The 22,537-nt window shown below is 48.7% G+C and overlaps 1 protein-coding gene across 2 annotated transcripts in view; it reads left to right on the top strand.

The window, feature by feature from the left end:
• Nucleotides 1-22,537, top strand: part of MARCHF2 (membrane associated ring-CH-type finger 2) — a 108,479-nt gene that overhangs the window by 51,926 nt on the left and 34,016 nt on the right. For both annotated transcript variants that reach the window (XM_090027358.1, XM_090027359.1), the window contains exon 3: nt 3,840-4,035. In XM_090027358.1, coding sequence (XP_089883484.1) covers nt 3,840-4,035 — 196 coding nt within the window. The remainder of the gene's footprint in view (nt 1-3,839; nt 4,036-22,537) is intronic.

The following is a 22,537-nucleotide window of genomic DNA, read 5'->3' on the forward strand; positions in this document are numbered from 1 at the left end:
CAAAATAGCTCAAAATGAAGTCTTCATCTTGTATATTGTGAGGATGTGGGGGGTATGGGTGGGTGGGTATGGAGTTTGTGGGGGATTGTGGGGACGTGTGTATATGTAGTGTGTGGGGGTATGTGTGGATGTGGGTGGGTGGGTGTGGGGTTTGTGGAGAGCTGTGGGGTATGGGGGGGGTGTATGGGTGTGTGTGTGCATGTAGCAGTGAGCAGGGTTCTTCCCAGGGGTGTGTAGTGTGGGGCATTTGTGGGGGGTGTGAGGAAGGGTGTAGATGGGTACAGTGTTTGTAGGGTGTGAGATTGGGGTTTGTGGGGGAGGGTTTGAGGTTATGGTGGGGTGTGTATGGAAGCCACCCATGGACACCCCCTGAGCTGGTCAGCATCTGCCCTGCAACAGCCCAGAGCTTGCATGCCCTGCAGTGCCTCCCTGGCACCACCAACAGCACGCAGCCCCAGCCTGCCTCACACCTCCTCTCTACCACACAGCTGTGTGCGTCCTGCCACCCCCTGGGTATGCAGTGGGGCTTGGGCAGCTCTGCGGCTGGACTGCCTTTCTAGGCAGCCTAGGCAGTGGCAGCTCCTTCTGTCTCCTGCTGCCCCTGGCCCCAGCTCCATGGTACCAGCATGGACTGAAGCGCATAGCCTCAACCCAGCTCACCCTGCCCCTGCTCTGGACTCGCCTGGCTAGGCTCAGCAGCAGCAGTGACTGCCAGGCAGAAACCGTTGCTTTGCATGGGAGATAAGTGGTCCCTCCCCCTTGCCATTGCCAAGCAGTTCTTGGTGCAGCCGCCCAGGGCCTGCGCTGTGCTGGTCTACATTGAGTCTCTGCTGCTGTCACTGCTGCCACAGGGCAGCCCAAGCTGTGGTGATGCAGAGTAGCCCAGTGCAGCACAGGCTCCAGGTGGCTGCACCAAGAACTGCCTGGCAGTGGCAAGGGGGAGGGGCTGTTTTTCTGCTGCGCCAAGCAAGTTTCTGCCTGGCAGCTGCTGTCACTGAATCTGGACAGGTGAGTCCAGAGCAGGTGCGGGGAATGCCAGGTCTGGGCTGCATGCTTACGCCCCCACTGGTACCATGGGGCTGGGGCCAGTGGCAGCCAGAAGAAGCCACCGCTGCCTGGGCTGCCTAGAAAGGCAGTCAAGCCACAGAGACGCCCCAGCCGGGCAGTGCCTGGGCCAGGCAGGACCTAGTGACCTGTCATGGGCCAGACACAGCCCCCACGGGCTGCATCTGGCCCATGGGCTGTATTTTGCCTACCCCTGGCTTGGAAGGTAGAGCTCTTTGGTCTGCCAGAAGGTCATCACCATCATGCTTTCACTTCCATGTCACAGTCATGAGTCCCAGTTGTTGGTTGGCTGTAAGTTTGGGTATATGTACAGCACTTCTATGCGTCCATGGCAAAGTTGAAAGTGTAGCTGTATAAGAAATTTAAGCATCTTAGCTTAATATAGGCTTAGTAGAGTATTACTGGGTGATTTGAGTGCCTAAAAACTGTCATTTACACTTTCTACTAGTAAAATAGAATTTTGCCGTAAATCTTTCAAACTCTCCTGTCCCTTAATCTAGTACTTTTCAGACGTTGTCTCACTATTCCAGACCAGCCACTGGGCTTGACAAAAGTGACTGTAGTGTATAGATCAGAGGTGGACAATTATTTTGGCTGGAGGGTTGCTTACTGAGTTTTGAAAAGCTGTCAAGGGCCACATGGGTAGCCCTGCCCCTTGACAGGTGCCCCACCCCCTGGTCACCATCTTGTGACCAGTAGTCCAGCCCCCTAACCCCTGACCTTTACCACCAGATGTCCCTCCCCTTGCCTGCAAAAGTATTCCTTTCAGCAAGGGTTTTGCCTTCTTGGAACCAGAAAAATACCTAATTATATTCTAAAAATCGAACATCTACAATATTCGTTAATTTGATTTTAAAAAATATTTTGTATGGGTGGGTATGGGGTATGTGGGAGGATGTGTGTGGGGGAGGGTGGCTGGGGTGTGTGGGAGGTGTGAGCATGGGGGGCTGGGTGTATGGCAGTGGGGGGTGGTGGGTGCATGTGTATGGTGGGGTGTGTGTGTGGGACTCTCCCTATGAACACACACATACTCTCACAAAGTCTGTCCCTCCCTCCCTCACTCCACACACACTCTCTCACACTCTGTTCCTCCCTCACTGCACACTATGAATGATGTGTGCCCCCGGCAGCTGGGAGGGGCATGGCAGCGGTGGGAGTGCAGCGGCGGTAAGTGGGGGAGCTCCCATAGACACTGCTGGCACTGTTGGCAGGGAGCAGTAGCAAGCGCCTACCAGGGGTTGGTGAGCACCCACAGATGCCATCGGCAGCGGCCAGCAGGGATCGTTGACCACCCGCAAACACTGCTGGTGGTGTCGGCAGCAGGGGGGGTGAGGGGTGACCGCCTACAGGCCTTTTTATAGGGGGTGCACTGCCATGCTCACACGTACTCTGTTCCTCCCTCACTGCATACACATGCACACACTCTCTCCCTCTGTCCCTCCCTCACTGTACACATACACGTGCACTCTGTCCCACACACGTGTGCACACACACTTTGCTCCTCCCTTACTGCAAGCTATCTCTCTCTTTCTTTCTCTCTGTTCCTCCCTCACTGTGCGTGCACACACACACACACACACACACACACACACACTCTCTCTGCCCTTCCCTCACTGCACACCCCGGCCCCAGGATACCAACGTGGGCCCCGTGCTCTCATGGTTGCAGTGATGCAGCTGGGAGCTGAGAAAGCAGTGGCAGGCGGGGGTGAGTGGTAGGAAGCGGGAGCACAGGAGTGCAGTGACAGCTGGGTGGGAGCATGGGGCAGGGAGGCAGGAGTGTGGGGTCTGGGCTGGCAGGGGCTCTATGGAGCTGGGCTGACTCTCCCATCTTCCTACTGGCACAGCCCAGCCCAGCTGCATAGAGCTTTGCAAGCCTGGGCCCCACACTCCTGCCCAGCTGTTGCTGAGTTCCTGCGCGCCCGCTTGCTGCCACTCCCCTCTGCCTGCTGCTGCCAACCTGCTGGCTGCTCCAGCACCACATGGTTCCTGGCTGTATGGCCAGACCACAGGACTTGGTAGGAGCGACCTGACCTGGCCCCTAGGATTCAGGTGATTACCTCTGGTCCTCCCCTGCTTCTCCCCTGCACTCTTATCTGAATTTACCTCTCAGGCAGAGGGAGGTGGAAACAACCCCATGGCCCCAAGCCAAAAACCTCTGCTAGGCATAGGCTTCCAGTTCAGGTGGAGGGGGTGGGGGGCAGGGCAGGCCTTGCTTCTGGGCTGCAGGGTCCTGCTGCCAGCTTCCCCTGGGTCCTATGGGCCCCTGTCATCTTTGACAGACATCCAGGAGCAGATAAATATTAATTTTCTAAATTTTTAGGGGCCCCAGGACCAGATAGACCAGGCTGGCAGGCCAGATCCAGCCCATGGGCTGTATTTTGCCTGCTCCTGGTATACTCAAGCTTGCTTTGACTTGCTACCCTAGGTACTGGTAGCAGTGTAGCTGTGATAGCATGGAACTGTTTGCTGGCTACCAGCCCTGCTCTATGGTTGTAGTATAGACATACCTTAGGATGTAAAATTCAGGTGCTGCTGCCATAGGGGGAGTATCCCAAACACTTGCAGTTGCTCACTTGTTTCAGAGTCATTTATGTTGATGTCACAGCAGTTTCTTTGAAGATTTTCTCCAGGTCCTGCACAGAGCAACACATTGACTGGCGTTTCTGTGTCCTGGAAGTGTGCGGTGGACTGGGTCTTATCGCTTTTGGGATGTGACTGTGCTGTACCCACACTGACAGAAATTTCATTCCATCTGTTTGCCTCTTTCTGTAGTGATGGACCCATCTGTCGAATCTGTCATGAAGGTGGAAACGGGGAGGGACTGCTTTCTCCATGTGACTGTACAGGAACACTGGGGACCGTGCACAAGAGCTGCCTGGAAAAATGGCTGTCCTCCTCCAACACTAGTTACTGTGAGCTCTGCCACACAGAGTTTGTCGTAGAGAGAAGACCAAGGCCCTTGACTGAGGTACCTCTTTCGCCTTGCTTTGCTTTGTTTTTATTTTATGTACCCTTTGAAGCAAAATGGCCAATTTTATTCAGTACACTGGGGTACTGCCAGGGCGACTCGGCTTTTGTTCAGTCTTTCTGTAAAATTGAGCACTAAAATATGAACTGTCACCTCTTTTACCTCATTGCTTTCCTAAAATGATCCTTGTACCTATGTGATTTAGTGTAGGTCCCATATCTAGAAGAAACCATCTCTCTGACTCAAACTTGTTTTGGGCCTCAGACAAATAGATATCTTGATACGTTTAAAGCAACGTAAAAGGAAAAACGAGGATTTAAGTCTTATCCCAGGTTCTTTTCATTTTTAAGACAGCTGATTAATTGTGCAGGATGTATATGGCAGTTCGTTCCCTTATGTAGGATATTGAGATGTAAGAAACCAGTGGAACAGAAGAGTTCTGCTTTTGCCTGACTGGGACTTGACTGAGAAGAGCAGCCTCTCCTTTTGAGCTGGTTTGGGGGATGGTGGTGAGGCTTTAAAATAGTTTCCTTGTTCTTTAGCATACTCAAGATATTTGTCAGCCTCCTTAGAAGCAAATGTACTTAACTGAAGTAGAAAGTAGAAGAGCTATATTGATTTAGAATAACTGCTTGAAAATGTATTTTATGCAAGTAAAATACTGTGAAAGTGCAGAATGGGGGCTTCTGTTTGTCTTGCCTGTTCAGAGGTGGCATTACTCTGTCTTGCTGGATCAGACACCAATGTTACTACCTTCATATTTCTGTGCAATATGGGTTTCAGAAGCAGCAATGATTTCCGCCCCCATTCTTCCCCTTTCCCTGATGTCATTACTTCCTACTGCCTAACATTGCATTAATATACTTCTGTCACACCTAATGTCCTCAGGGTGTGTTTTGCTCAGGAACATGAAATGTGGAGTACTTTTGATGTAGCGTGTTCTTACTAAGGCACCGTGATACACCTGAGAGCAACATTTGGCTTGTAGATCAGAAGGCTCAGTACTTCCGATGGGTCTTCTGTTTAGTGCCACATTTCTTGATGTTCATCTGGGATTCCTTTGTTCTCCCAGTTAGATAACTCCTGGTATAGTTGGCTATGATAATATTGCACCCCTTCTGCTACTGCTATCTGATCTGTAGGGCAGGTTGTCTACAGGGGTATTCAAGCCCTGGCCTACAGGCCAGATCCAGTCCTCAGTGGCCCATGACATAATTTAAATGATGTTTAATAAAATCATTTTACACTATACCACTAAATGTTAAACATCTTAACAATAAGGTTAAAAGGAGGAGGGTGCTACAAGCTGTCAGATGAAGCACCAGATTTTTGCTTCATTCAAGAAAGCTATCTAAAAGTGGAACACAGTAAATGTATAAAAGGGGAGTGGTTCCACGCCCTATTTATGTCTCCAACTAAACTGAATAAAAGAGGAGTTGTGATTATCATAACAAAATGTACACCTTTACAGCTAAAGGAGAAATACATGGATAAGGGAGTTAGTTTTATACCCCCTATAAGGAAAGGAATAAAGGAATGATTGATGATCAGATTTTAACTTTAAGGAGCATCTATGCACCAAATCAAAAATGTCTGTCTTAACTAAAAGTAGATAAATCTGATGGAAACATACCAAAGGATAGAAAATCAGGCACAGCATTAAGATTATTAGTAGATAATCACAAACTGTTTGAGTTTGACTTTATAAACACCCTGTATAATAATATTTAATATTAGTTTAATATAAATAATTTAGCAGGAATCTTTAATACCTGGGAACAATGGTCCTCACATGTCTGTATACACAACAAAAAGAAACATATTTCAATTTTTATATCACTGGTATCTTGCTTCACTTAAAATGAAATGTATTTGTGGTACAGGAACAGGCAAATGTTGGAGTAGGTGAGGTCAGTTGGGAGGAATCTGCTTACGTATGGTCAAGCTGTTCAGGATGTCAGCTATCAGATAACCCCTTTGTGTTCTTATCAAACCTTGTTGAGACCTCTTCAACATTTACAAGTCATAAGGAATTGGTCATTCATCTTCCAGTGGCTACAAGAATTACAGTTGTCAAGGTATCAGGGCAGGAAGCGGAGTCACGGATGTTTCCCTCGCTGGAGTATGGATTGATACAAGCAATGATCGGTGCATATAGAAATCATACAGAGGCTGTTAATAACACAAATTTAAGTGGGCCCTAGTAGCAGTGTGAGCAAAAGACCTTGGTAACCAGAAAGCAGACCATACACGGCTGAAGCGGAAATGCTGAGAAAGTTAGAAGTATTTTTTTTTAGGCACTTCAGAAAGCCAAGAGATGGAAAACAATGGATAAGATGCATACAAGACACTATAACAAAGATCAGAGTGGCCTGGTAAACAAATCCCCCTATCTGGTAGGAAGCTTGCATTGTCTGGTGAGAAACGGATGAGAATGATGTCACCTAAAGATATTTCAGCATTTGGTGAGAACTAGGATGTGTATGCTGTGAATATAAAGTTGTTTTGATTGGTGTATAAAAGGGCTTTGGAAACCCTGACTATTTTGCACAGGGCACTGGTGCCATGTTTGCAAAGATGGCTAGTACCACACATGAATAGGTGAATAACTGTAAATGACCAATACTGCTTCACCCTTGACTGCATCTGACAGAGTCCAACAGCAGGTAGGGCAGGGAATAGAGAGCAGTGTCAGACTGAACAGGAGAAGGGGATTAGAGTGGCACTCAAGAAGGGGACGTGGCTTAACTAGTCATGTGCCTTCTGAAACAGTTGGCCACCACTGCCTTAGTGGATTGTTTCATAGTTTCATAGCTAGGGTCAGGAGGGACCTGAACAGATCATCTAGCCTGACCCCCTGCCACAGGCAGGAATGAATGCTGGGTTCACAAGATCCCAGACAGGTGATTATCCAACTTCCACTTGAATTTGCCCAAGGTAGGGGCAAGGACCACTTCTCTGGGAAGTTGGTTCCAGATTTTGGCCACCCTAACTGTAAAATACTGCCTCCTGATCTCTAACCTAAACCTATTCTCCATCAACTTATTACCATTGTCCTCGTCACCCCAGGTGGTGCTGGGGAGAAAAGGGCTCTACCTGTTTGCTGTTGATCTTCCCTGCTGAGTTTGTAGGGAGCCACCAGGTCCCCCCTCAGCCTCCTCTTGCTGAGGCTGAACAGGATCAGGTCCCTCAGTCTCTCCTCGTAGGGCCTCTCCTGCTGCCCTCTCACTAAGCGGGTGGGTCCTCCTCTGAACCCTCTCCAGGCTGGCCACATCCTTTTTAAAGTGCAGCGTCCAGTACTGGACACAGTACTCCAAATGCGGCCTGACCAGTCACATAGAAGGGGAGGATCACCTCTCTGGACCGGCTTGAGATGCATCTTTGGATGCATGACAAGGTATGGCTGGCCTTGCTGCCTGCGGTCTGGCATGGGTGGCTCATGTCCATCTTGGAGTCAATAATGACTCCAAGATCCCTTTCCGCCTCTGTGCTTTCAAGAGGGAAACTCCCCAGTCTGTATGTATGCTGTGGATTCCTTCTCCCAAGGTGCAGCACCCTGCATTTATCTACGTTGAACCCCATCCTATTCTTGTCTGCTCACTTTTGTAGTCTGTCTAAATCTAGTTGCAGCCCGTCTCTCCCTTCAAGTGTGTCCACCTTGCCCTACATCTTAGTGTCATCAGCAAACTTGGACAGTGTGCTTTCCACCCCCTTATCCAAGTTGCTGATGAAGATGTTAAACAGTGTGGGCCCGAGGACCAAGCCCTGGGGTACCCCACTACTCACATCTCACCAGGTTGAGTACAACCCGCCCACCACTACTCTCTGGGTGTGCCCCATCAGCCAATTTTTTACCCATCCAACTGTGCAGGCATCAATGCCACAGTCGCTTAATTTATTGATGAGGATGGGGTGAGAGACAGTGTCAAAGGCCTTCTTAAAGTCTAGAAAAACTACATCTGCAGTGACACCATCATCGAAGGATTTAGTTACTTGGTCATAAAAGGCAATCAGGTTGGTCAGGCAGGACTTGCCTTTGATGAACCCATGCTGATTGCCCCTGAGCATGATCTCCCCTACTGGTCCCCCACAGATGTGCTCCTTGTTGATTCTCTCCAAGATCTTCTCGAGCACTGAGGTGAGGCTTACAGGCCTGTAGTTACTTGGGTCCTCCTTCCTCCCTTTCTTGAAAATTGGGACCACATTAGCCAGTTTCCAATCCCCCGGCACCTGGCCAGATGACCACGAATGTTCATATAGCTGGGCCAAGAGCTCTGCAATGACCCCTGCCAGCTCCCTCAACACTCTTGGGTGGAGGGCATCTGGACCTGCAGATTTAAAAATGTCTGGCCCTTCCAGAAGATCTCTGATTACATCTGCACTGACTGGAGGCCTAACAGAGCTATCCCCAAGATTGTCCCTACCTCTGGTAGGTGGGATATCCCGGTCCCTGTTCAAGAAAACAGAGGCAAAGAAACTGTTAAAAATATCAGCTTTCTTGTCTGGCATAGTGTGAGAGAGAGAAGGAGCCATCGGGCTCCAGGGTTTAAGGGCTAATCAAGGGTTCAGTGGCCCTGGATCTGCAGCCTCAAGGAGCCCGGCAGAGATTCCCCTTACCCAGGTGTGTTGGGAAGGGAGGGGCCGATAATTCCACCACCAGCATAAAGAAGAACCCGGAACAGGCAGGTGGAGGCAACGCAGAACTGGAAAGAGGAGGGGGAGGAGGTGGAGCAAGGCGGCACACGCTGCAGGGAACGCTGAAAGCTACGCTGAGTGCTGGTAGGAGCTTCTGGCAGAGAACAAAACCCCAACGGGGTTTTGGAACCCAGTTTACTGGCCCCTGAGCCCCCCTGATTAGGGTACCATAATGACCCTAATAGAAGGGCACTATTGACTTTGCAGTACCATAGTCCCTGTAATAGTGGCACAGTCCAATAGTGGACTTAAGCTGTTAAAAGGAAGCTCATCAAGCCCTACAAAGGGGCTCTCAGCAAGCCAACAAAGGGGTGCTTGACCCCTCAAAGGTCAAGTTTGAGTTGGAGGGTGGCTGCAGACAGATGGAGCAGCTACACAGACCAGGAGAGCCGTCTCGGTTGTTGTGTTTTCTTTGATTGACCTTTCTTTTGTTGATTATCCGGGAGGAACTAAGGCCACCACCCGGTGGAACGGGCAAGGGTGTAGGGGTGGTGAAGCCCTCAGAAACTCAGGACCTCGTGAGACGCCAGGGAGACTCATAATTGGACTACACGTGAAGGCATCTGAACCAACTCCATTAATATCAAGTCGTGGCAGGAAAAACATATGTGTGTGAGACCCCAGTTATCGCTGATGACACCCTAGGCAAGTGGCAGGTGGCGTCTGTTAGGTTCACAGGGGACAGTGATCCCCGACACATAGCCACAAGATTATCATTTGCGTCTTACAGGGGCCCTACATTGCCTGGTGCTCTCTTCTTGCTCCCAATGTACTTGAAAAAGGACTTTTTGTTGTCCTTAATCCTGGGTGCTAGCCTGAGTTCCATCTCTGCCTTGGACTTCCTAAGAGCCCTCCTACACTCACGGGCTGAGGAGGAGTACTCCTCCTTGGTGATAACTGCTTCCTTCCACTGGTTGTATGCCCCGTTTTAGTCCTCGGGCATTCTTGAATGTATCTGCAACCCACAGCCTGCAGAGTGAGGATTGGATGTATCTTTAAATATTAAATTTGTTGGAGTGTAGTGTGGCTGCACAAAAGGCAGCATTCTCAGCCAATCAGTGGCAGAGGGAGTGGCTGCCATCTTTGCTGCTCCCCTTGGTGCTGGCAGCTTCCCCCCCCCAACCCTGGTGTGCTGCGAGGCCAGGCTGCAGTGACTGCTGGCTCCCACTGAGGAGCTAGTATTTTATTTTTAGTAAGTTTTTTTCCCCAGCAATTCCGTGCAAAATCACAGAAACTGCCGTTTTTCACAGTGTTCATGGAAACCACTGTTTTTCACAGTTTTCACAAAAATTGCGAAACTGCAATTTGAGTAGGTCCCTAGTAATAAGCCCTTGTTCAAATGGAACTGGGCAGAGCCATTTACTCTGTTCCAGGTGAAGTCCAATAGCCCCTGTGCTTCTTGGGAAAAGACCTGCATAAATTCACAAGTCTTGCATTGTGCTGCCAGAGTGGAAATGCTCAGGCCCAACTTGACCTTCCATAAAACCAATGTCACAGTGAGTGGCTGGTCAGTGATGATGCTCTGTTTGCAAGGAATTTTACACTCTGGGCTCTTTGAATAAAAGTACGTCACCTGCTGTAGCCATCAGAGACAGCCATTTGGTAACCAGACCCTAAAATAAAATACAGGGCAGAGGGTTGAGGTGTTCTCAGTTTGGGGTGCTCTGCTTAGCAGCCAGTCCTCTGTGTTGGTGTAAGCTCTTCATCAATCCACACATCGTAATTTATACATACACATTTTGGCTTCACTCAGTTCTCACCAAAGAGTTAACAAGATTAAACTGAGTTAAGTTTCTCATTACTAGCACATTCATTTGATGATAATTTTACACTACCTTTTACTTTATGGATTACAAAGTATACAGTTGTCAACTGCTAAACTCAATATATTGTGTCATGCATAAGGCTTGAGTTTCTTCCACTCACTTGGTAGCCAGCTCATAGACAGCATTAGTTTGCAGTGGTGCATCTGTCGCAAGGAAGGGGAGGCAGGGATATGGTGGGGAGGTAACAGGGGACCCCTTACCCCTGTTACTCAGTGCTGTAAGGCTGCAGTGCCACTCTGCAGGCGGTGGGTTGCAGAGTAATACGCCTGCTAGAGACCCTGTCAGGAGAGGGAGAGGCTAGGTGACTAGGAAGGGGCAGAGCCTAGGGATATATAAACTTAATTCCAGGGCTGGATTCTCCCAATGATATGTAGGACAGAGCCAGGAACCAAAGGTCTCATTCTGATAGTCTCAGGGCAGCCTCCCAAATTTACATTAAGTTACTGTTAAAATGTGGCAGATAAAGAAAGGGCAGTACCTCGCTAACCAGAGTTAAAAACAGGATTAAAAGTACCACTAGGGAGTGCCAAAGCCACTTTTAGAGCTGGGTCCTGTTACAGGGGGCAGTATCTTATTGGACTAGCTGCATGGTTAGGAGAACTAAGACTGGAATGAGAAGCCTGAAGAGTAGAGAATGGGACAGGGATGGCAAGAGGAATGAAACCAGGATGATAAAGGCTAGATAAATGACATGTGGCCAGTCTGTGGGCCAAGTCAGGTCTCTGCCAGGCAGGGGAGGTACAGAGGGAGTGCAGTTGCACCCCTCTGGGATTCCTCATCTACCCAAAGTTCAAAACCAATTGCCCAGCAGTGGCCACAGGATTTCTATTCAGATAGCAGTAAGAGTATGGTTGAATTCATGGTTCATTATAACTTACCCAGTTCCTTCATTCCACAGGGACTAATATCTCTCTCTCCTTTTTAATGATGTTGATGTTTCATTAATCAAGCTAGCCTTTCTTCTGACATTCTGCTGTCTGTTAGCTGCTCCTGGTAATGTAGCTCCTGTTTCACAGACCTGCAGATAGTTTAACTCTAGCTAAAACATTAACTCAGGTATGGAAATGTTAACTCAGGTGAACATTAACTTAGCTGTGGAAATAACTTTCAGTGACTTGTTGGATACATTGTCAAGAAGCTCGTGGAGGCTGTATTTTGTTTTCTGCTTCTGAAAGAATTGTACATTTAATTCTTATGTCTACAGGACTAATGAAACAGCATCTTTTGATTATTCTTTGCCAAGAATTTTTTTACATAATAGATGACTTATTCCAATAAAATTGATATTTGTTTTTGCTTTGATCTTAAACTAGATAATATATCCTTAGTCCCTTAGCATACTGCTAATGCTTCTAGTTTCTTTTTCACTTAGAGAAAAATATGTGATAATGCAACACACCATCTGCATCCCTGTTTTCCAAATCCTAGATCCAAGACTGGCCAAGATTGAGCTCTGGGGCTATTCATTGCCCCTGCCCAGCCTAGGTTTGGACTCAGGGGCCCCACACCACATCCATCCAGTTGAACTCAGGCTCCAGGGGCCCCGTGCTTCCCCTGTCCAGCCCCTGTGTGCTGGGATTGGGTCCCATGCTGTTCCACATACCCAATGTAGGTTGCAGGGCCATAGCCCCTGGGACTCCCCACAGAGTCATGGTGAGCTCCATGGGCTGGATGACATGGCACCAGGGGCCAGATCTAGCCCACCAGCTGGGAACTGATATTCCCTGTTAAAGACAGTGGTTGCCTATAGATGTGCTGGGAGGCTGCTCTGATGTGCTGTAATTACAGTGCTTCAGAGGAGACTTGATTTAACCACTGAAGAACAGTCCTCTCCAGAGCATGAAATAGAACCCAAGAATCCTGGGTCTTGCCATTTCTTGTTAGCAAACCCTTGTGAAATTCCCTAGCAAAGCATGTCCGGTTCCTCTTTAGTGAGCATCCACATTGAGGATAGTGACCCACTACCGCATCAGTTGTTCTGGGGGTGTTGAACACAATCTGCCTCATGAGCGGCTTTAGACCTGGCAGTGATGGGTTGAAGATAAGTTGGGCAGTCTGTGGCAGGGCAAGTGATGCCATGTCATCACAACCGGTGCTTGTCCTCGGCTGCTGATGTTTGTCCCCAGTGCCCTGAATTCAGTGACAGGCTGTGCTCTTTACTTTCCCTACCCCCAGATTTTTGGGCCTAGGAGGAAACAGCACTGTGGGCCAGATTCATGCTGAGGACCCATGTTTGACACCCGTAAAAAATTCAGTTAAATCAAGTGGCAAGATTCTGACCCTGGTAATGATTTGTCTGGGTGTCAGTAAGATGCCACAGGATGGAATTTGAGCCTGGCCTCAGTTTGTCTGCATAAAAAGACTAGGAAACACCTAGGGGACTATATGCAGCTAAAAAATCAAGACTGCTTTTAATTAAATTATGATGCTATATTAAGACTTACATTTACAAAGTTTACTAAAATTATGAAATGTGCTAATTTATTTTAAATTACTTAAAATTATATCCAGGCAGTAAATGTTCACTGCTAAACTTTTAGAGAGAGTCAGTCGCTGAATTAAGGGCAAGTCGCTAGCTAAGCATCTGGAACCAGTTTGTTGAAGTATTAAACCAGTTTTTGACAGCAGTAAGGTTTTCACTGGGTGCAGGTGCAGAGAGATTATTTTCATTTAATTTATGTCAATCAATAAATAGTTGAGTTATCAACCGACAGTGCAAAAAAGCAGGAAAGGTTTGTTTCTGGTCACTTTGCCCATCAAAATTTTAGAATGAGCAGATCTCGGGTCCTCAGACCTACCATAGTTATTCAAATACAAGATGAGGTTTTTTCCCAGTCAGCATGGGAAAAAAGCCCCTCATCTTTCAGTCATATACCAGGAACTGCCTCCCCCTCCCCCCATTAAATATATTGTCTAACATGAAAACACTGCTAGAAGTGCGCAGTCATGCAGACCAGCTATGAACTTGATTGAAGCCCATGCTAAATGAACATGCAAATAAAACACATGGCCAAATTGGGCAAATACACTGATGGGAACCTTTTTACAAATTGTTAAAAACACACTTATCACTTTACACTTACAAAGCTTCACATATTGAGCATATTCTTTTACCAAGATTTCATATTGCAAAACAACTGCATATAAAAGCATACAACTACATATATTAAACCTTTAAACAGCACACATCAATTTTCCACAAAAAAAACCCAACTGTATAGAACTCTATTTCTTCATACAGGACCTCATGAATATCAATTCACCTCCATCTAAAAAAAACCCTATCACCTCTGGAACCACCTGAAACTCTCTGTCCCCCACATCAGTCTTCTCTGTTGGTTTAGAGAAACAAGTGTGCCCTAGTCCTTTTTCCTCCACTTCTCTGCCTCCTTTTCTCTGATCTCTTCCGTGTCCTGATGGATGTCTTATTTCAGTTCATGCAGCCCCAATTTCAGGCACTCTTTTAGTGCCCTTAGAAACCCAGGGTTTTTTACTTTCCATACACTGGTTTTAAACACTTGCTAACAGTGCTCTCATTTCCGCAGGTCCCTTTGGTATAAGCCTGTACAATACCATCCCTTATGTTAAGGACTGGCTTATTTTTGTGACATAACCTTTGCCTATGTACACTCCAAAAACAAGTCCCATCCTTTCTTTATCCTCATACCTCTCTGTGGCAGTGCCTGCCACTTTAAGGTTTTTAGCTGGCAGTGGAGCAGCTGGCAGGTGGGTGCTAGCCTCATCAAGGCTAGCACATGACCCTAGGAGGACCCTGGGATAGGCTGAGGGGGCAGGGCAGCCTCCATTTTAACCCAGGCCCTCAGGGAGAGAAGCAGCAGTCTGAGTCGGCAGTCTCTTCGCACCTGTAACACACTATAAGGGGGGCAGTGTGCAGACAGGTGCCCCTCCTCCCCACACTTGCTGCACTGCTTAAGTTCCCCATGGTACATAACAGATCCCTGGTGTGGCCCCACCTGGATCACAGACAGGAGGTGCTGCAGCCCCCTGGGCTCCACTCATTCACTTTTAACACTACTTGGACCCACTGTGCCCCTGTCCAGATACTATATTTATCCTGTGCTTTCTCTACCCACACTACCTCTTTGAATGTACCATTCCATCCACCTTTCTATGTTTTCTGCCTCTAATAAATCTGCATACATTTATACTACAACCATTCTCTCCCTTGACTTTTCTCCTACTATGAATTTTAACTTTTTAAAATTCTTCCCTCCCTCTTTCCTTTGCATATCTTTTTCAGAAGATTTTAATACTCTTCTTCATTCCAGTAGGTGAATTCCCAGGTCTTTCAGTTTTGGCACACGATCAAGTTGCTTAGGTGCTCTGCTGCACCTCCAATATCTCAAACAGTATTTTTTCCAAAAAGTCATATCTGTTTATCGTCGTTCCTGTCTCCGTTCCATCACCAACTACTACTGCCTTTGTCTGTGGTCTCTGATCCTCTCTACCATCTCTCATTTCATTTTCTGTGTCTTACCACTGTGCCATTCCCAGTGGGCCAGCATGTCGTCATGCCTCTGTCATTCTCCACTTCTCGCCCATTGTCCTTCTCCTGCTACTGTCCCTCTCTGTCTCCTGCCGTCCTCTGTCTTTGTCACTCTCGTTGGTGCTCTGGTTATCTCTGCTTCTGCTGTTGCTCCTGCCTTCCCTTTCACCAACTTTCATCCCTACTTCTTCATCTTTGTCTACTCTCCATCTGTCTCTGGTCCTTTCCCACTCTTCATTTCTCTTTCTGCCTCATAGTTACTTGCCACCACTACCATGGTGTTGAGCTTCAGGTCTCCCTTCTCCACTCCTTACACCTCAATGCCCTGTTGATCCCTTTCTGTGTCCTCAGGCTTTTAGTGCAGATGGAACCACCAAACTTCTCTATAGATGAGGGGCTTCGGTGCCTCCTCAGCCTATCACATGATTAGTATGGCCCCACCCTCCATGGGGTGGAGCCAAACCAGGCAGCCCCATGCCTTATGTGCATATACATTTTTGAAGGATCCCAGGACTAGTGACAAGAACACGTGTTTTTGGTCATGAGTGGGAGGGCTAATTCACAGGTGGATCGTTTGTGGGTGGTGGTATCTGGAGTGCGCACACATATCGAGCAGTACTGGGCTGTGGGGGTCACTGTGGCTTGAAACACTGTAGAATCTGCTGGGGCCTGGCCCAGTGAACTATATGATAAATCATGAGCTTTTTGGTTTTGTCCTGTCAGGCATAGTTGTATAAGAAGATCACTTCCCAGCCTTTTTTTTAGTCTAAGACCCAGTGTAGTTCCTGTTTTTATCAGAGCAGAATGCAAGGCTTGCCTTACCACCATGCTTGCACGGGAAGAGAAGCAAAAATAAACCCTAGGTTTCAAGAGTCCCAGGAGATCCACCATGGCAGCAACCTACACAAGCATGGTGAGTGGACCCCATAAGGTTCTGGGTGAAGAACAGCCACGTGCCCCTCAAACAGATGCTGGATGGGCTGCAGAGAGAGGACCCCTCTACTAGGATTCTACGAGACCTGCTCATGGTAGAGAAGAAAAGATCGTTATACCTCTTTAGGCTGGAGGGTGGGCCAGATTGAGAGATCAGTTTTAGGAATTCAGGAGCCAGATCAGATTTTTGAAACTGGCTCTGGCAGGCTAGAGGGGATCCCAGGCTGGAGGTTTTTGTCTTCGTCAGGGAAGGCACATGGAGGGATAAAATGGTGAAGCAAATGTACTCTGCAGAGATAGGTGAGGAAGATATCCACTTCTGGCTACAGAGACACTGTGAAAAAGTTGGGAAGACAGAGGAGGAACTAGATGGACTGGAGCCTGGAAAGCAAAGGCCACCTTGAGGAGCAGTCCAGAGAACCCAGGCAAGCTGCAGCACCTCCCCACGGTCTGCACAGGGGGTTGGTTTACTACCAGGAGCAGCCCAAGCTGTTGGAGATGCAGAGACGAGGGGCACCTGAGAGCACAGTGCACTGTAAAAGTCCATGCCATCTGCCATGGGAAGGGCATTTGACTAAGGATAGTGAAAAAGAGTGGCGCTGCAATCTATGTGGAGAGGAGGGGCACATCTTTAAGAGGTGCCCTGCAGCCCACACAAACCCAGAAAGGAAAAGGAAGAGGAGGTGGCAACTCCCCCAACCACCACCTCAAATTCCCAGAAACTCCCAACCCTCACTTCCCAACAGGACCAGAGAGTGAGGAGAGGAAGAGAAGAAGGAGGGAAAAGGGAAGGGGGATGCCTCAGAAGGGGAAGACCTCTCCTCCTCCCAAGATTACCAGGAGAACCTGAAGCACATCCAACAGATGATCCAGGATCTGGCCAGCCCTCTAGCAAGTGAAAGAATAAGGGAGAGAGAAGCTGGAGGGGGTATCCAGTTGGGGAAGGGGGTAGGGGAGAGGTGTGTGGCTGGGTTTGCGGCACTGAGGCCAGTGCCCATGCTCGTGGGGGTGGGGTGGCTGGGAGACACTGTTTGGGGGGCACAAGAGGCCATGACCAGGCTGCCTGGCACAATACAGCAGCCCCAGCCCAGGGCAGGGTGGTGCCACAGACCTCCTCCTCCTACCTCCAGCCTGTGCCAGGCTCACTCCATGGCCACCTGCATGAGCCAGAGCCACTGCAGCCACTGTGCTCTGGCCCAAGTGGGACCTCTCTGAGAGTGGGGTGCAGGTCAGGAGTGAGTGACACCAGCATGACCCAGAGGACTGGGGGTCAAGCACCGGCAGGGCCAGGGGGGTGTGGATCCGGACAGGGCATGGATCTTTGCAGATAGGTCCTGGTAGAAAAAAGGCTGAGAACCACTGATCTAGTCCAACCATCTGCTCAAAGCAGGACAGTCCCTAGCTAGATCATCCTAGCCAAGGCTTTGTCTAGCTAAGTCTTAAAAAACTCCAAGGATGGAGACTCCACAGCCTCTTTGGGTAACCTGTTCTGCTTTGCTACCCTCCTAGTAAGAGAGTTTTTCCTCATATCTAATCTCAACTTCCCTTGCTGCAGCTCGAAACCGTTGCTCCTTGTTCTGTCATCTCCCACCACTGAGAGCAGGCCAGCTCCAGCCTCTTTTTAACCCCGCTTCAGGGAGTTGAAGGCTGCTCTTAAATCCCCCCTCAGTCTTCCCTTCTGCAGACTAAATAAGCCCAGTTCTCTCAGCCTGGCTTCATTAGTCATGTGCCCCAGCCCCCAGCTCTTTTAAATGCTGTCTGCTGGACTCTCTCCAATTTGTCCACATCCTTTCTGTAGTGTGTGGGGGGAACTAGACACAGTACTTAAGATGTGGCCTCTCACCAGTGCTGAATAGGGGAATAATCATTTCTCTCGATCTTCTGGCAATACTCCCAGTTTGCTGTTAGCCTTTTTGGCAACAAGTGCACACTGTTGGCTCGAATTCAGCTTACTGTCCACTGTAACCCCCAAGTCCTTTTATACAGAGTTGCTGCTTAGCCAGTCAATTCCCGGCTTTTAGCAGCACATGGAATTGTTCCATCCTAAGTGCAGGACTTTGCACTTGTCCTTACTGAACCTCATGAGATTTCTTGTTGTCCAATCCTTCATTTTGTTTTTCTGAATCGTAGCCTTACTCTCCAATGTATCTACTGCCCCCCTCCCCGGCTTGGTGTCATCAGCAGACTTGCCGAGGGTGCACTCTGTGCCATCTTCCTAATCATTGATGAAGATACATAGGGGGTAAAAAGAGGGTCCCGGGTAATGTGGGGCCCCTGCAGGACACGATGGGCAACTTAGTCATCACGCCAGATGACAAAGCTAACATATTTAACGATTTCTTTGCCTCTGTCTTCCTAAGTAGGGACCAGTTCAGCCACCTCCCTGCTGGGCCCCCCTCGGGCCCCGAGAGAGACACGCCTGGGCCAGGGGTTAGCGAGGAGTTAGTTAGGGTACTTCTGGAGAGGCTGGACGTGTTCAAGTCCGCTGGTCCGGACGATCTTCACCCTAGGGTTCTACAGGAACTGGCCGAGGTCATTGCGGGACCCCTGGCGCGGCTCTATGAGCACTCGTGGTGCTCTGGCGAGGTGCCGGAGGACTGCAAGAGGGCCAATGTGGTCCCTATCTTCAAAAAGGGAAAAAAAGAGGACCCGGGAAATTACAGGCCAGTTAGTCTTACCTCAATCCCGGGTAAGCTCTTTGAAAAAATTATCCTGGCACACATCCAGGAGGGCCTTGCCGGGGAATGCATGCTCAGGGGCAACCAACATGGGTTCATCAGTGGCAGGTCTTGTCAGACCAACCTGGTGGCCTTTTACGATCAGGTCACCAAATCATTAGACGCAGGGGTTGCTGTGGATGTAGTCTTTTTGGACTTCCGGAAGGCTTTCGACACTGTCTCTCACCCTGTCCTCATCAAAAAGCTGGGAGACTGTGGTGTCGATGCCCACACGGTCAAATGGGTCGCTAACTGGTTGGAGGGCCGCACCCAGAGGGTGGTAGTGGATGGGTTCTTCTCGACCTGGAAGGATGTGGGCAGTGGGGTCCCGCAGGGCTCGGTCTTCGGGCCCGCACTGTTCAACATCTTCATCAGTGACTTGGATGAGGGGGTAGAAAGCACCCTGTTCAAGTTTGCTGATGACACGAAGATGTGGGGGGATGTGGGTGCACTAGAAGGGTGCAATAGGCTACAAGCTGACCTTGACAGGTTGCAACGGTGGGCGGATGAGAATAGGATGGGGTTTAACACTGATAAGTGCAAGGTGTTGCACATGGGGAGGAAGAACCGGCACCACACTTACAGGTTGGGGAACTCCCCTCTTGCCAGCACGGAGACGGAAAAGGATCTTGGAGTCGTCATTGACTCCACGATGAACATGGGCCGGCAGTGTGGGGAGGCAGTCAAGAAGGCCAACCGTACCCTGTCATGCATCCACAGATGCATCTCGAGCAGGTCCAGGGAGGTGATCCTCCCCCTCTATGCGGCACTGGTCAGGCCGCAGCTGGAGTACTGCGTCCAGTTCTGGGCGCCACACTTCAAGAGGGACATGGACGATATGGAAAGAGTCCAGAGGAGGGCCACTCGTATGATCGGGGGTCAGCAGGGCAGGCCTTATGAGGAGAGGCTACGGGACCTGAACCTGTTTAGCCTCCACAAGAGAAGGTTAAGGGGGGACCTTGTGGCCTGCTACAAACTGGTCAGGGGGGGATCAGCAGGTATTGGGGGAGTCCCTGTTCCCCCGTGCGCTGCCAGGAGTGACCAGGAATAACGGTCACAAGCTGGCGGAGGGTAAGTTTAGATTAGATATTAGGAGGCGCTACTTCACAGTCAGGGCGGCTAGGGCCTGGAACCAGCTTCCAGGGGAAGTGGTGCAGGCTCCTAGCCTGGGGATTTTTAAAAGGAAGTTAGATGAGCACCTTGCCGGGGTCATCTGACCCCGGTGCTCTTTCCTGCTAAGGCAGGGGGTCGGACTAGATGATCTACCTAGGTCCCTTCTGACTCTAGCTACTATGAAACTATGAAACTATATTGAACAGAACTGGCCCCAGGACTGACCCCTGGGGCACTCCTGTTGATACCAGCTGCCAACTAGACATTGAGCCATTAATTACTACCCTTTGAGCCTGACGGTCTAGCCAGTTTTCTATCCACCTTACAGTCCATTCGTCCAACCCATACTTCCTTAGCTTGCTGGCAAGTTATGGGAGACCATATCAAAAGCCTTGCTAAAGTCAAGGTGTACCACATCCACTGGTCTCCCTACGTGTACAGAGCCAGTCGTCTCATCATAGAAGGCAGTCAGGTTGGTCAGATGTGACTTGCCCTTGATGAATCCATGCTGACTGCTCCTGATCAATGTCTTCTCCAAGTGCTTAGAAATGGATGTCTGGAGGACCTTCTCCATGATTTTTCCAGGGACTGAGGTGAGGCTTACTGGTCTGTACTTCCCTGGATCCTCCTTTGGTTTCTTAAAGATAGGCACTATATTTGCCCTCTCCCAGTTACCACAAGTTTTCAAAGGTAAGTCATCTAAGAACTGGGGGAGGGGGCGGGGGGCATAACCCTACTAAAATCAGCAGAGCCCCAGGCCAGGTAAGGTCTCTTTGTTAAAGCAAAAAAATTCTCTGTCAGTTCTTTTAGGATATTTTTTAATTCCAAAAGCTGTTGTCTTGCAGATCATACCAGGATCTTATGAGGTTACGTTTTGAATTTTACGATGTCAGAAATGGGCAGAAAATCCAACAAATAACTCATTTTTTCCTCTAGCAGCATCCTCAGTGGCTTGTCATCAAGCTGTATAGTTAATGGCTGCTTAGAGACGTGAAAAAAAACCCAACAGCAGGACTTTAAGTTTGGTGCACCCCCGCACTGAGTGCAGCACATCCCAGAAGAGGCAGCACGTTAGTTTGACTCAGCTCACCCCACCGTCTGTATAGACCATGCACTTCAGCATGGCTTTGTGGCGCTTCATCTAATAGCTTACTGAATCAGCTTTAGATTAAAGCACCAAAAGGTCCCACTGAAGTGCCCAATCTGTACAGACGGAGCCGGATTGAACTAATGTGCTTCCGGTAAAGCACTGAGGTTTTTTTCCCTCCACATCTGTCAGCAGCCAGTGCATCTTACTGTAAAATGGTAGTTTTTTACATCCATATGCTAGATTTCTTCACACCGTTTTGTCACCGCTTCTATGATCACTGTTGGGTTACCGTTCCATTGTATCTGCTGAAGAATGCATTTCTAATTCCATTTTCCTTGCTGCTTCCTAACCTTTGCATTTAGAAAGCACAGATTTCACAGACTTTCAATTATCTGCTATCCTTTGCATAGTAAAATCAATTTTCCTACAGTAAACTTGTTTTGACATGTTTATTGGTTATCCTGCAAATAACAGATGGATTAATGAGAGACTGAATTAATTGTTCTGAGTTGCATAATTTTGACTGTTTTCATAGGTCAGTGATTTTTTTCTGTCTTGTAAAGAAAACATGAGTTTCTCGGGTGACTTGAGTGCACAGTTCAGTATGTTCTTGAAATTCTCAGAGGAGTCTGGCTAGCAGTTTGCAGCCTGCTTTCTGCTTTCGCTGGATCGTGTTGCAGGGCTCATGTGTCTGCCTTGCCGAGGATTTTACCTTCTCTCACTTTTTTCTGTAATACCACTAACCTCCAGCAAGATTTGGAAGTAGTACAGGCCTCTTTTGTTTTCACTCATGTTTCTTTCCAGCTCTTGCTCATTTTCTTGTAAGGAAAACCAATGAAAATATGATGTGATTTCCCAATCCCTTCTCCTTGCATGTCACTTGCAGGGGTTTTTTGTCTTGCTCTCCTCCTCCTCCCCATCCAGTTGCCCCAGTGATTCTGTCGCATCTGCTATGCTAATCTTCCCCTGCTCTCGTCATCAGGCTCTTCATCCTCACAGCCCAAATACCTTTTAGACTTTCTCCCTCTTTAGTAGCTCACTTCTTGCCTCTTTGATGATACTACCCCCATCTCTGCTTATTATGTGCATTATTTACATTTGTTTCCTGATGTTCCTTCCCTCCAGTGCTCTTGTAAACCTTCTCCAGTCCAGCTTCTTCCCTCTTACTTCTGCCCCTTCTGCCAAAGTTCATAGAATCACAGAATCAATGAGTCAGGAGGGACCTAGACAGATCACCAAGTCCGACCCCCTGCCATGGGCAAGAAGGAGCACTGGGGGTGGCAGGGGTCATAAGACCCCAGCCAGGTGCCTGTCCAGTCTCCTCTTGAAGATTTCCAGGGAAGGTGAGAGCACCACCTCTCTGGGAGGCCTATTCCAGGCTCTGGCCACCCTTACAGTGAAGCAGTTCTTCCTAATATCTAACCTAAACCTCTCCTCCCTCAGCTTGTGGCCATTGTTCCTGGTGACTCCAAGGGGGGCCCTGGTGAACAGACTTTTCCCGAGTCCCTGTTGGTGGCCCCTGATAAGGTTGTAGGCAACCACAAGATCCCCCCTCAGTCTCCTCTTGCGGAGACTGAAGAGATTCAGGTCCCTCAGCCTCTCCTCATAGGGCTGGCTACAG

Source organism: Crocodylus siamensis, chromosome 14 (assembly GCF_052110815.1).
Source record: "Crocodylus siamensis isolate JL-2025a chromosome 14, ASM5211081v1, whole genome shotgun sequence".
Classification (NCBI taxonomy): Eukaryota; Metazoa; Chordata; order Crocodylia; family Crocodylidae; genus Crocodylus; species Crocodylus siamensis.